The sequence below is a fragment of the Pecten maximus genome, chromosome 6, assembly GCF_902652985.1.
Source record: "Pecten maximus chromosome 6, xPecMax1.1, whole genome shotgun sequence".
Taxonomy (NCBI): Eukaryota; Metazoa; Mollusca; class Bivalvia; order Pectinida; family Pectinidae; genus Pecten; species Pecten maximus.
This window is the reverse complement of record NC_047020.1, coordinates 27,480,476-27,495,821: the sequence shown is the minus strand read 5'-3', so window position 1 is coordinate 27,495,821 and position 15,346 is coordinate 27,480,476. Positions and strand designations below refer to the sequence as shown.

The following is a 15,346-nucleotide window of genomic DNA, read 5'->3' as shown; positions in this document are numbered from 1 at the left end:
TACAGAAAAGAATTATAGGCTAACATCTGTAACAGGAGAGGAGAAAATGTAGCGGTTAGACCAGGGTTCGAACCCGGGACCTCCGAACACTAGCTGGATGCTCTACCAATTGAGCTACCTGGTCACCGATGATTGACCCAGTCTAGTTCTGCTACACATCAAACAATAATTTGAGGGATCCTAAGTCAATACTTAAAATTTCCTTCACGTTGTCGGCAACATCAATATCACCACTACTTACATGTAAGTATTGCATGTAATCATAGGAGAAAGAATTCGGAGTCGTCAGTGTCGTCAGAGTCCTCTGTATGGCCTGCGTCTACCATACATACATTGGATGCCGCTTCCCTGTACACATACAGACAGAAAAATTAATAGGAATAGTTTTTTCTCTAGTATGCTACCTAAAACCTTCAAAACACATTCCCCATACATATGTATAATTTTGCTTAGAATGATACAACATAGGTTTAATATCATGTTTTAGCATGTTATTGAGAATGACTAAAAACATTACTGTAATGATGTTCTTATTTTTGTTATTCCTTTAATTTCCTCAAATATTGAACTGAGTATCTCCCTTCTTTAGGAAGATATTGATGATGTTCATATGTATACTTGAGATGGATTATTTTATTGATGGAAAATATGGCAAATAAAAAATCCAAATAGCAATGATAAGACAACTAAAACATATACTGTTTTGACGAGTTATAGTGAACAGTGAAATTATTAACTTTGTTAATTTGTTTATCTAATTAAAAAAAAAATTTAAAAAATTAAAATTTCAACATAGACAAACATAAATTGAAAACATAAACAATGCATTTCAAAAATCAATTTTACCAAAGATATCTTACAGACTTGATGAGATAAATTGTTGAAAGTTCTGGCAGTACATTAATAAATGGATGACTGGACTGATGAAGGACCCATTTTTATACATTGTATCTAAAACAACATTGTTTGGCCACCCCGTCTGTGTAAAATAAATGCTGTTCAAAAAATAAATAATCAAAAATCAGTGAAGGAAATGAAATATACTCTTTCTGAAAGGTATCTCAATTGTTATAATTACTTTTTATTTTACCAGGTATTTTTGTTTTCTGTTGTTACTTCCCCTTGCTCAAAGGGATATTATCAGGGGCCCGTTTGTTTATGTAGACGAACTGGTTCGTCTGTTTTCAAATGTAATATTTCATGCATAAATCTTGACAGGCCCTCAGATGTTTATGCAGGCCTGGAAATTCTTTGTTATGGCTTGTCTGAAAATAACAATTTAATTAATTTCATGAACGAACGACTCTGACCCAACCACGATAAATGAAAAAGGCCCCGGTGATGTACGTGGACTTACGTCTCAGTGAAGGCCTTTACATAGTCATCACCTGGTCCCTTCTTGGCAAACTTGACCGTCACTGCACAGAGGCCTAGCCCTGGAAAATCCACGAACATAACACATAATAAACAAGATAAATAGGACAAACAAACACTACATTAAACTTGTTGTGGACTCTTGTAGGACAATCAACCTTAAAGCGTCTATATATACCTTCCTGATCAGAAGTGGAAAATATTTTTACAACAGATTTTTCTTTTATTCCTTTCTTTTTATGAAATACACAAGAACTACCCCATTCAACTGTTTAACTCAAATAGAACCTTTACAGTGGCAAAATCTGGTAATGACAGGTTTAAGCTGAAGTCAAATCTAGAATCATTGAAACTTTTCCAGAATTCAATTAGATATAAAATTGCTGATTTTAATTTTTTCTCTAAGAATAATCTGAAGACAGCAATCTATATGTTTTTCCCACAGAAACATTTTCTTTTTTAAATACATCATCAGAGACCCTCATTTCACTGTGTAAGTCAGAATTAGCCCCACAATGATGAAAGTCTGATGATGGAGGTTTTCAGCTTGCCTGAAAATCACATCTAGAAGTTTAAACTGGTATAGAATCCTATCATTACTGAATATTATTTGCTCTCTCAGAATAATGCTGAGAGTGACCTTTATTTTTTTTCCACACACAAAAAAGATTTTAGCTCTAATGCGAGTCAAATCTAGAATAGAATCAACTGGTCCAGAACTCTATTGGACATATTACTAACTGTACTCTCGTCCAGAACTCTACCAGACATATTACTAACTGTACTCTCGTCCAGAACTCTACCAGACATATTACTAACTGTACTCTCGTCCAGTACTCTACCGGACATATTTCTAACTGTAATCTCGTCCAGAACTCTATCGGACATATTACTAACTGTGCTCTCGTCAAGAACTCTATCGGACATATTACTAACTGTACTCTCGTCCAGAACTCTATCAGACATATTACTAACTGTACTCTCATCCAGAACTCTATTAGACATATCACTAACTGTACTCTCGTCCAGAACACTATCGGACATATTACTAACTGTACTCCCGTCCAGAACTCTACCAGACATATTACTAACTGTACTCTCGTCCAGTACTCTACCGGACATATTTCTAACTGTAATCTCGTCCAGAACTCTATCGGACATATTACTAACTGTGCTCTCGTCAAGAACTCTATCGGACATATTACTAACTGTACTCTCGTCCAGAACTCTATCAGACATATTACTAACTGTACTCTCATCCAGAACTCTATTAGACATATCACTAACTGTACTCTCGTCCAGAACACTATCGGACATATTACTAACTGTACTCCCGTCCAGAACTCTATCGGACATATTACTAACTGTACTCTCATCCAGAACTCTATTAGACATATCACTAACTGTACTCTCGTCCAGAACTCTATCGGACATATTACTAACTGTACTCCCGTCCAGAACTCTATTGGACATATTACTAACTGTACTCTTGTCCAGAACTCTATCAGACATATTACTAACTGTACTCTCGTCCAGAACTCTATCGGACATATTACTAAGTGTAATCTCGTCCAGAACTCTATCGGACATATCACTAACTGTACTCTCGTCCAGAACTCTATCGGACATATTACTAACTGTACTCTCGTCCAGAACTCTACCAGACATATTACTAAGTGTAATCTCGTCCAGAAGTCTATCGGACATATTACTAACTGTACTCCCGTCCAGAAAATTAATCAGACATATTACTAACTGTACTCCCGTCCAGAACTCTATCGGACATATTACTAACTGTACTCTCGTCCAGAACACTATCGGACATATTACTAACTGTACTCTCGTCCAGAACTCTATCGGACATATCACTAACTGTACTCTCGTCCAGAACTCTATCAGACATATTACTAACTGTACTCTGGTCCAGAACTCTATCAGACATATTACTAACTGTACTCTGGTCCAGAACTCTGTCAGACATATTACTAACTGTACTCTGGTCCAGAACTCTGTCAGACATATTACTAACTGTACTCTCGTCCAGAACTCTATCGGATATATCACTAACTGTACTCTCGTCCAGAACTCTACCAGACATATTACTAAGTGTAATCTCGTCCAGAACTCTATCGGACATATCACTAACTGTACTCTCGTCCAGAACACTATCGGACATATTACTAACTGTACTCCCGTCCAGAACTCTATTGGACATATTACTAACTGTACTCCCGTCCAGAACTCTATTGGACATATTACTAACTGTACTCCCGTCCAGAACTCTATTAGACATATCACTAACTGTACTCTTGTCCAGAACACTATCGGACATATTACTAACTGTACTCTGGTCCAGAACTCTACCAGACATATTACTAACTGTACTCTCGTCCAGAACTCTACCAGACATATTACTAACTGTACTCTCGTCCAGAACTCTACCAGACATATTACTAACTGTACTCTCGTCCAGTACTCTACCGGACATATTTCTAACTGTAATCTCGTCCAGAACTCTATCGGACATATTACTAACTGTGCTCTCGTCAAGAACTCTATCGGACATATTACTAACTGTATCCCGTCCAGAACTCTATCAGACATATTACTAACTGTACTCTCATCCAGAACTCTATTAGACATATCACTAACTGTACTCTCGTCCAGAACACTATCGGACATATTACTAACTGTACTCCCGTCCAGAACTCTACCAGACATATTACTAACTGTACTCTCGTCCAGTACTCTACCGGACATATTTCTAACTGTAATCTCGTCCAGAACTCTATCGGACATATTACTAACTGTGCTCTCGTCAAGAACTCTATCGGACATATTACTAACTGTACTCTCGTCCAGAACTCTATCAGACATATTACTAACTGTACTCTCATCCAGAACTCTATTAGACATATCACTAACTGTACTCTCGTCCAGAACACTATCGGACATATTACTAACTGTACTCCCGTCCAGAACTCTATCAGACATATTACTAACTGTACTCTCATCCAGAACTCTATTAGACATATCACTAACTGTACTCTCGTCCAGAACACTATCGGACATATTACTAACTGTACTCCCGTCCAGAACTCTATTGGACATATTACTAACTGTACTCCCGTCCAGAACTCTATCAGACATATTACTAACTGTACTCTCGTCCAGAACTCTATCGGACATATTACTAAGTGTAATCTCGTCCAGAACTCTATCGGACAAATCACTAACTGTACTCTCGTCCAGAACTCTATCGGACATATTACTAACTGTACTCTCGTCCAGAACTCTACCAGACATATTACTAAGTGTAATCTCGTCCAGAAGTCTATCGGACATATTACTAACTGTACTCCCGTCCAGAAAATTAATCAGACATATTACTAACTGTACTCCCGTCCAGAACTCTATCGGACATATTACTAACTGTACTCTCGTCCAGAACACTATCGGACATATTACTAACTGTACTCTCATCCAGAACTCTATCAGACATATCACTAACTGTACTCTCGTCCAGAACTCTATCAGACATATTACTAACTGTACTCTGGTCCAGAACTCTATCAGACATATTACTAACTGTACTCTGGTCCAGAACTCTGTCAGACATATTACTAACTGTACTCTGGTCCAGAACTCTGTCAGACATATTACTAACTGTACTCTCGTCCAGAACTCTATCGGATATATCACTAACTGTACTCTCGTCCAGAACTCTACCAGACATATTACTAAGTGTAATCTCGTCCAGAACTCTATCGGACAAATCACTAACTGTACTCTCGTCCAGAACTCTATCGTGAATATTACTAACTGTACTCTCGTCCAGAACTCTACCAGACATATTACTAACTGTACTCTCGTCCAGAACTCTACCAGACATATTACTAACTGTACTCTCGTCCAGAACTCTACCAGACATATTACTAACTGTACTCTCGTCCAGAACTCTACCGGACATATTTCTAACTGTAATCTCGTCCAGAACTCTATCGGACATATTACTAACTGTGCTCTCGTCAAGAACTCTATCGGACATATTACTAACTGTACTCTCGTCCAGAACTCTATCAGACATATTACTAACTGTACTCTCATCCAGAACTCTATTAGACATATCACTAACTGTACTCTCGTCCAGAACACTATCGGACATATTACTAACTGTACTCCCGTCCAGAACTCTACCAGACATATTACTAACTGTACTCTCGTCCAGTACTCTACCGGACATATTTCTAACTGTAATCTCGTCCAGAACTCTATCGGACATATTACTAACTGTGCTCTCGTCAAGAACTCTATCGGACATATTACTAACTGTACTCTCGTCCAGAACTCTATCAGACATATTACTAACTGTACTCTCATCCAGAACTCTATCGGACATATCACTAACTGTACTCTCGTCCAGAACTCTATCGGACATATTACTAACTGTACTCCCGTCCAGAACTCTATCGGACATATTACTAACTGTACTCTCATCCAGAACTCTATTAGACATATCACTAACTGTACTCTCGTCCAGAACACTATCGGACATATTACTAACTGTACTCCCGTCCAGAACTCTATTGGACATATTACTAACTGTACTCCCGTCCAGAACTCTATCAGACATATTACTAACTGTACTCTCGTCCAGAACTCTATCGGACATATTACTAAGTGTAATCTCGTCCAGAACTCTATCGGACAAATCACTAACTGTACTCTCGTCCAGAACTCTATCGGACATATTACTAACTGTACTCTCGTCCAGAACTCTACCAGACATATTACTAAGTGTAATCTCGTCCAGAAGTCTATCGGACATATTACTAACTGTACTCCCGTCCAGAAAATTAATCAGACATATTACTAACTGTACTCCCGTCCAGAACTCTATCGGACATATTACTAACTGTACTCTCGTCCAGAACTCTATCGGACATATTACTAACTGTACTCTCGTCCAGAACTCTATCAGACATATCACTAACTGTACTCTCGTCCAGAACTCTATCAGACATATTACTAACTGTACTCTGGTCCAGAACTCTATCAGACATATTACTAACTGTACTCTGGTCCAGAACTCTGTCAGACATATTACTAACTGTACTCTGGTCCAGAACTCTGTCAGACATATTACTAACTGTACTCTCGTCCAGAACTCTATCGGATATATCACTAACTGTACTCTCGTCCAGAACTCTACCAGACATATTACTAAGTGTAATCTCGTCCAGAACTCTATCGGACATATCACTAACTGTACTCTCGTCCAGAACACTATCGGACATATTACTAACTGTACTCCCGTCCAGAACTCTATTGGACATATTACTAACTGTACTCCCGTCCAGAACTCTATTGGACATATTACTAACTGTACTCCCGTCCAGAACTCTATTAGACATATCACTAACTGTACTCTTGTCCAGAACACTATCGGACATATTACTAACTGTACTCTGGTCCAGAACTCTACCAGACATATTACTAACTGTACTCTCGTCCAGAACTCTACCAGACATATTACTAACTGTACTCTCGTCCAGAACTCTACCAGACATATTACTAACTGTACTCTCGTCCAGTACTCTACCGGACATATTTCTAACTGTAATCTCGTCCAGAACTCTATCGGACATATTACTAACTGTGCTCTCGTCAAGAACTCTATCGGACATATTACTAACTGTATCCCGTCCAGAACTCTATCAGACATATTACTAACTGTACTCTCATCCAGAACTCTATTAGACATATCACTAACTGTACTCTCGTCCAGAACACTATCGGACATATTACTAACTGTACTCCCGTCCAGAACTCTACCAGACATATTACTAACTGTACTCTCGTCCAGTACTCTACCGGACATATTTCTAACTGTAATCTCGTCCAGAACTCTATCGGACATATTACTAACTGTGCTCTCGTCAAGAACTCTATCGGACATATTACTAACTGTACTCTCGTCCAGAACTCTATCAGACATATTACTAACTGTACTCTCGTCCAGAACTCTATTAGACATATCACTAACTGTACTCTCGTCCAGAACACTATCGGACATATTACTAACTGTACTCCCGTCCAGAACTCTATCGGACATATTACTAACTGTACTCTCATCCAGAACTCTATTAGACATATCACTAACTGTACTCTCGTCCAGAACACTATCGGACATATTACTAACTGTACTCCCGTCCAGAACTCTATCGGACATATTACTAACTGTACTCCCGTCCAGAACTCTATCAGACATATTACTAACTGTACTCTCGTCCAGAACTCTATCGGACATATTACTAACTGTAATCTCGTCCAGAACTCTATCGGACAAATCACTAACTGTACTCTCGTCCAGAACTCTATCGGACATATTACTAACTGTACTCTCGTCCAGAACTCTACCAGACATATTACTAAGTGTAATCTCGTCCAGAAGTCTATCGGACATATTACTAACTGTACTCCCGTCCAGAAAATTAATCAGACATATTACTAACTGTACTCCCGTCCAGAACTCTATCGGACATATTACTAACTGTACTCTCGTCCAGAACTCTATCGGACATATTACTAACTGTACTCTCATCCAGAACTCTATCAGACATATCACTAACTGTACTCTCGTCCAGAACTCTATCAGACATATTACTAACTGTACTCTCGTCCAGAACTCTATCAGACATATTACTAACTGTACTCTGGTCCAGAACTCTGTCAGACATATTACTAACTGTACTCTGGTCCAGAACTCTGTCAGACATATTACTAACTGTACTCTCGTCCAGAACTCTATCGGATATATCACTAACTGTACTCTCGTCCAGAACTCTACCAGACATATTACTAAGTGTAATCTCGTCCAGAACTCTATCGGACAAATCACTAACTGTACTCTCGTCCAGAACTCTATCGTGAATATTACTAACTGTACTCTCGTCCAGAACTCTACCAGACATATTACTAACTGTACTCTCGTCCAGAACTCTACCAGACATATTACTAACTGTACTCTCGTCCAGAACTCTACCAGACATATTACTAACTGTACTCTCGTCCAGTACTCTACCGGACATATTTCTAACTGTAATCTCGTCCAGAACTCTATCGGACATATTACTAACTGTGCTCTCGTCAAGAACTCTATCGGACATATTACTAACTGTATCCCGTCCAGAACTCTATCAGACATATTACTAACTGTACTCTCATCCAGAACTCTATTAGACATATCACTAACTGTACTCTCGTCCAGAACACTATCGGACATATTACTAACTGTACTCCCGTCCAGAACTCTACCAGACATATTACTAACTGTACTCTCGTCCAGTACTCTACCGGACATATTTCTAACTGTAATCTCGTCCAGAACTCTATCGGACATATTACTAACTGTGCTCTCGTCCAGAACTCTATCGGACATATTACTAACTGTACTCTCGTCCAGAACTCTATCAGACATATTACTAACTGTACTCTCATCCAGAACTCTATTAGACATATCACTAACTGTACTCTCGTCCAGAACACTATCGGACATATTACTAACTGTACTCCCGTCCAGAACTCTATCGGACATATTACTAACTGTACTCTCATCCAGAACTCTATTAGACATATCACTAACTGTACTCTCGTCCAGAACACTATCGGACATATTACTAACTGTACTCCCGTCCAGAACTCTATTAGACATATTACTAACTGTACTCTCGTCCAGAACTCTATCAGACATATTACTAACTGTACTCTCGTCCAGAACTCTATCGGACATATTACTAAGTGTAATCTCGTCCAGAACTCTATCGGACAAATCACTAACTGTACTCTCGTCCAGAACTCTATCGGACATATTACTAACTGTACTCTCGTCCAGAACTCTACCAGACATATTACTAAGTGTAATCTCGTCCAGAAGTCTATCGGACATATTACTAACTGTACTCCCGTCCAGAAAATTAATCAGACATATTACTAACTGTACTCCCGTCCAGAACTCTATCGGACATATTACTAACTGTACTCTCGTCCAGAACACTATCGGACATATTACTAACTGTACTCTCATCCAGAACTCTATCAGACATATCACTAACTGTACTCTCGTCCAGAACTCTATCAGACATATTACTAACTGTACTCTGGTCCAGAACTCTATCAGACATATTACTAACTGTACTCTGGTCCAGAACTCTGTCAGACATATTACTAACTGTACTCTGGTCCAGAACTCTGTCAGACATATTACTAACTGTACTCTCGTCCAGAACTCTATCGGATATATCACTAACTGTACTCTCGTCCAGAACTCTACCAGACATATTACTAAGTGTAATCTCGTCCAGAACTCTATCGGACAAATCACTAACTGTACTCTCGTCCAGAACTCTATCGTGAATATTACTAGCTGTACTCTCGTCCAGAACTCTACCAGACATATTACTAAGTGTAATCTCGTCCAGAACTCAATCGGACATATCACTAACTGTACTCTCGTCCAGAACACTATCGGACATATTACTAACTGTACTCCCGTCCAGAACTCTATTGGACATATTACTAACTGTACTCCCGTCCAGAACTCTATTGGACATATTACTAACTGTACTCCCGTCCAGAACTCTATTAGACATATCACTAACTGTACTCTTGTCCAGAACACTATCGGACATATTACTAACTGTACTCTGGTCCAGAACTCTGTCAGACATATTACTAACTGTACTCTCGTCCAGAACTCTATCAGACATATTACTAACTGTACTCTCGTCCAGAACTCTATCGGACATATTACTAAGTGTAATCTCGTCCAGAACTCTATCGGACAAATCACTAACTGTACTCTCGTCCAGAACTCTATCGGACATATTACTAACTGTACTCTCGTCCAGAACTCTACCAGACATATTACTAAGTGTAATCTCGTCCAGAACTCTGTCAGACATATTACTAACTGTACTCTGGTCCAGAACTCTGTCAGACATATTACTAACTGTACTCTCGTCCAGAACTCTATCGTGAATATTACTAACTGTACTCTCGTCCAGAACTCTACCAGACATATTACTAAGTGTAATCTCGTCCAGAACTCAATCGGACATATCACTAACTGTACTCTCGTCCAGAACACTATCGGACATATTACTAACTGTACTCCCGTCCAGAACTCTATTGGACATATTACTAACTGTACTCCCGTCCAGAACTCTATTGGACATATTACTAACTGTACTCCCGTCCAGAACTCTATTAGACATATCACTAACTGTACTCTTGTCCAGAACACTATCGGACATATTACTAACTGTACTCTGGTCCAGAACTCTGTCAGACATATTACTAACTGTACTCTCGTCCAGAACTCTATCAGACATATTACTAACTGTACTCTCGTCCAGAACTCTATCGGACATATTACTAAGTGTAATCTCGTCCAGAACTCTATCGGACAAATCACTAACTGTACTCTCGTCCAGAACTCTATCGGACATATTACTAACTGTACTCTCGTCCAGAACTCTACCAGACATATTACTAAGTGTAATCTCGTCCAGAACTCTGTCAGAAATATTACTAACTGTACTCTGGTCCAGAACTCTGTCAGACATATTACTAACTGTATTCTCGTCCAGAACTCTATCGGATATATCACTAACTGTACTCTCATCCAGAACTCTACCAGACATATTACTAAGTGTAATCTCGTCCAGAACTCTATCGGATATATCACTAACTGTACTCTCATCCAGAACTCTACCAGACATATTACTAACTGTACTCTCATCCAGAACTCTATCAGACATATCACTAACTGTACTCTCGTCCAGAACTCTATCAGACATATTACTAACTGTACTCTGGTCCAGAACTCTATCAGACATATTACTAACTGTACTCTGGTCCAGAACTCTGTCAGACATATTACTAACTGTACTCTGGTCCAGAACTCTGTCAGACATATTACTAACTGTACTCTCGTCCAGAACTCTATCAGACATATTACTAACTGTACTCTCGTCCAGAACTCTATCGGACATATTACTAAGTGTAATCTCGTCCAGAACTCTATCGGACAAATCACTAACTGTACTCTCGTCCAGAACTCTATCGGACATATTACTAACTGTACTCTCGTCCAGAACTCTACCAGACATATTACTAAGTGTAATCTCGTCCAGAACTCTATCGGACATATTACTAACTGTACTCCCGTCCAGAAAATTAATCAGACATATTACTAACTGTACTCCCGTCCAGAACTCTATCGGACATATTACTAACTGTACTCTCGTCCAGAACACTATCGGACATATTACTAACTGTACTCTCATCCAGAACTCTATCAGACATATCACTAACTGTACTCTCGTCCAGAACTCTATCAGACATATTACTAACTGTACTCTGGTCCAGAACTCTATCAGACATATTACTAACTGTACTCTGGTCCAGAACTCTGTCAGACATATTACTAACTGTACTCTGGTCCAGAACTCTGTCAGACATATTACTAACTGTACTCTCGTCCAGAACTCTATCGGATATATCACTAACTGTACTCTCATCCAGAACTCTACCAGACATATTACTAAGTGTAATCTCGTCCAGAACTCTATCGGACAAATCACTAACTGTACTCTCGTCCAGAACTCTATCGTGAATATTACTAAACAAAAAAGAAACGCAACTTCAAATTGTAGGTTTAATAAAATAATACTTGTGAGCATTATGTTTAAATTTCATATGTAATAGTTAATATTGAATATTGATGTAACATCCTTTAAATGTTTAGAGATTTTTAAGAACAGGTCACTTTGCTAGAAGGTCATGATTGGTAGTTCCCTACGTGAATCCAAGTTGAAATGGCAGCAGTTTTGAAACCGTGCCCTAATATCGTGTGTGTCCTCCTCGAACAGTTATCACATCTCTAATTCTTTGTTGCATTGAGTTCATCAGGGCATTGACTTTCCGTATTGGAATGTTATTCCATTCTTGGACGAGTGCATTTGCTAACTGAGGGAGGGTATTTGGGGGGTTACGGCAATTTCGAATTCTTCTGTCTAATTCATCCCACAAATGCTCGATTGGGGACAGGTCGGGGCTATATGGAGGCCAATCTATAGGAACAATGTTCTGTGTCGCAAGAAAGTCTCTACAGACTCTTGCAACGTGTGGTCTCGCGTTATCTTGCTGAAAGGTTAGATGATGCTGCCTAACAAACGGCACAACATGGGGCCTAAGGATCTCATCCCGATAGCGTACGGCCGTTAAATTCCCATTGACTATCACCAAAGGCGTCTTCAAACCATGGGAGATTCCCGCCCAAACCATAACTGATCCACCCCCAAATTGGTCGTGTTCCAAAACACAGGCGTCAGCAAAACGTTCGCCTCGACGCCGGTACACACGTTGACGGCCATCTGCTCGAAATAACGTGAATCGAGATTCATCGGTGAAGAGCATAGACCTCCAACGTCTCATAGGAAAACGTCTGGGCATATGTGCCGTTGCCCATTGCATACGACGTGCTCGACGTTGCGGTGTTAGTGGTAAACCAACGTACTGTCGCCTTGCACGCAAATTAGCCTCACGCAGTCTGTTGATCACTGTTTGGGGATGAATTCGACGGTTATGATTACCAATCGTATTCCTTGCCGTTTCAGCGGCCGTTAATCTCCTGTTACGCAGGTGTGCCAACCTAAGAACCCGGTCTTGACGTCGCGACGTTACGCGTGGACGTCCTGATCTCGGCTGGTCATCGACTCTTCCTGTTGCGTTAAGACGTGAAACTAATCGACTAATAGTCGATTTGTGAACTCTGAATTGTCGAGCGACGTGAAGTTGCGTGTTCCCTGCCAGAAGCATCGCTATAGCACGTCCTCTATCAACCTTTGATAACCGTGGCATAATTGTAAAAGGAATTATTGTTTGCAAAAGTATTGGCGATGATGTGGCTCAATGTTAGTGATGAATTGATACTGGTTTGAATGAAAAAAGAACGCATATGTTTGTACAGGCACGGTTTTTGATGTTTTTACCGCGCCGGAAGTGCATAGGTCTCTAGTCACACTTGGGTGATTTTGAAGATTGGTATGGGTGTTAGGCAGGGTGCATGTTTATTTCCGCGATTTTTATACAGATATGTATATTTAATACAAAATTAATCACAATTTTCCATGTTGCGTTTCTTTTTCGTTTCAGTATATTACTAACTGTACTTTCGTCCAGAACTATACAAGACATATCACTAACTGTACTCTCGTCCAGAACTCTATCAGACATATTATTAACTGTACTCTCGTCCAGAACTCTACCAGACATATCACTAACTGTACTCTCGTCCAGAACTCTATCAGACATATCACTAACTGTACTCTCGTCCAGAACTCTACCAGACATATTACGAACTGTACTCTCGTCCAGAACTATACAAGACATATCACTAACTGTGCTCTCGTCCAGAACTCTACCAGACATATTACTAACTGTACTCTCGTCCAGAACTCTATCGGACATATCACTAACTGTACTCTGGTCCAGAACTCTACCAGACATATTACTAACTGTACTCTCGTCCAGAACTCTACCAGACATATTACTAACTGTACTCTCATCCAGAACTCTATCAGACATATCACTAACTGTACTCTCGTCCAGAACACTATCAGTCATATTACTAACTGTACTCTCGTCCAGAACTCTATTGGACATATTACTAACTGTACTCTCGTCCAGAACTCTATCAGACATATTACTAACTGTACTCCCGTCCAGAACTCTATCGGACATATTACTAACTGTACTCTCGTCCAGAACTCTACCAGACATATTACTAACTGTACTCTCGTCCAGAACTCTACCAGACATATTACTAACTGTACTCTCGTCCAGAATCTACCAGACATATTACTAACTGTACTCTCGTCCAGAACTATACAAGACGTATCACTAACTGTGCTCTCGTCCAGAACTCTATCAGACATATTACTAACTGTACTCTCGTCCAGAACTCTACCAGACATATTACTAACTGTACTCTCGTCCAGAACTCTACCAGACATATTACTAACTGTACTCTCGTCCAGAATCTACCAGACATATTACTAACTGTACTCTCGTCCAGAACTATACAAGACGTATCACTAACTGTGCTCTCGTCCAGAACTCTATCAGACATATTACTAACTGTACTCTCGTCCAGAACTCTACCAGACATATTACTAACTGTACTCTCGTCCAGAACTCTATCGCACATATTACTAACTGTACTCTTGTGCAGAACTCTACCAGATATATTACTAACTGTACTCCCGTCCAGAACTCTATCGGACATATTACTAACTGTACTCTGGTCCAGAACTCTGTCAGACATATCACTAACTGTACTCTCGTCTACAACTCTATCGGACATATTGCTAACTGTACTCTGGTCCAGAACTCTACCAGACATATTACTAACTGTAATCTCGTCCAGAACTCATCGGACTTATCACTAACTGTACTCTCGTCCAGAACTCTATCGACATATCACTAACTGTACTCTCGTCCAGAACTCTACCAGACATATTACTAACTGTACTCTGGTCCAGAACTCTATCGCACATATTACTAACTGTACTCTCGTCTACAACTCTATCAGACATATTGCTAACTGTACTCTGGTCCAGAACTCTATCGCACATATTACTAACTGTACTCTCGTCCAGAACTCTACCAGACATATTACTAACTGTAATCTCGTCCAGAACTCTATCAGACATATTACTAACTGTACTCTCGTCCAGAACTCTATCGGATATATCACTAACTGTACTCTGGTCCAGAACTCTATCGGACATATTACTAACTGTACTCTCGTCCAGAACTCTACCAGACATATTACTAACTGTACTCTCGTCCAGAACTCTATCAGACATATCACTAACTGTACTCTCGTCCAGAACTCTACCAGACA

General features: G+C 39.7%; 1 protein-coding gene across 1 annotated transcript in view; it reads right to left on the bottom strand.

Moving 5' to 3' along the window:
* The window catches only part of LOC117329425 (kelch-like protein 26), a 28,461-nt gene that overhangs the window by 3,595 nt on the left and 9,520 nt on the right, over positions 1-15,346 (bottom strand). The window contains exons 8-9 of the mRNA XM_033887369.1: positions 1,358-1,436; positions 242-348 (exon numbers count right to left, since the gene is read on the bottom strand). Of these exons, the coding sequence (XP_033743260.1) occupies positions 261-348; positions 1,358-1,436 (167 nt within the window). The 3' untranslated portion in view covers positions 242-260. The remainder of the gene's footprint in view (positions 1-241; positions 349-1,357; positions 1,437-15,346) is intronic.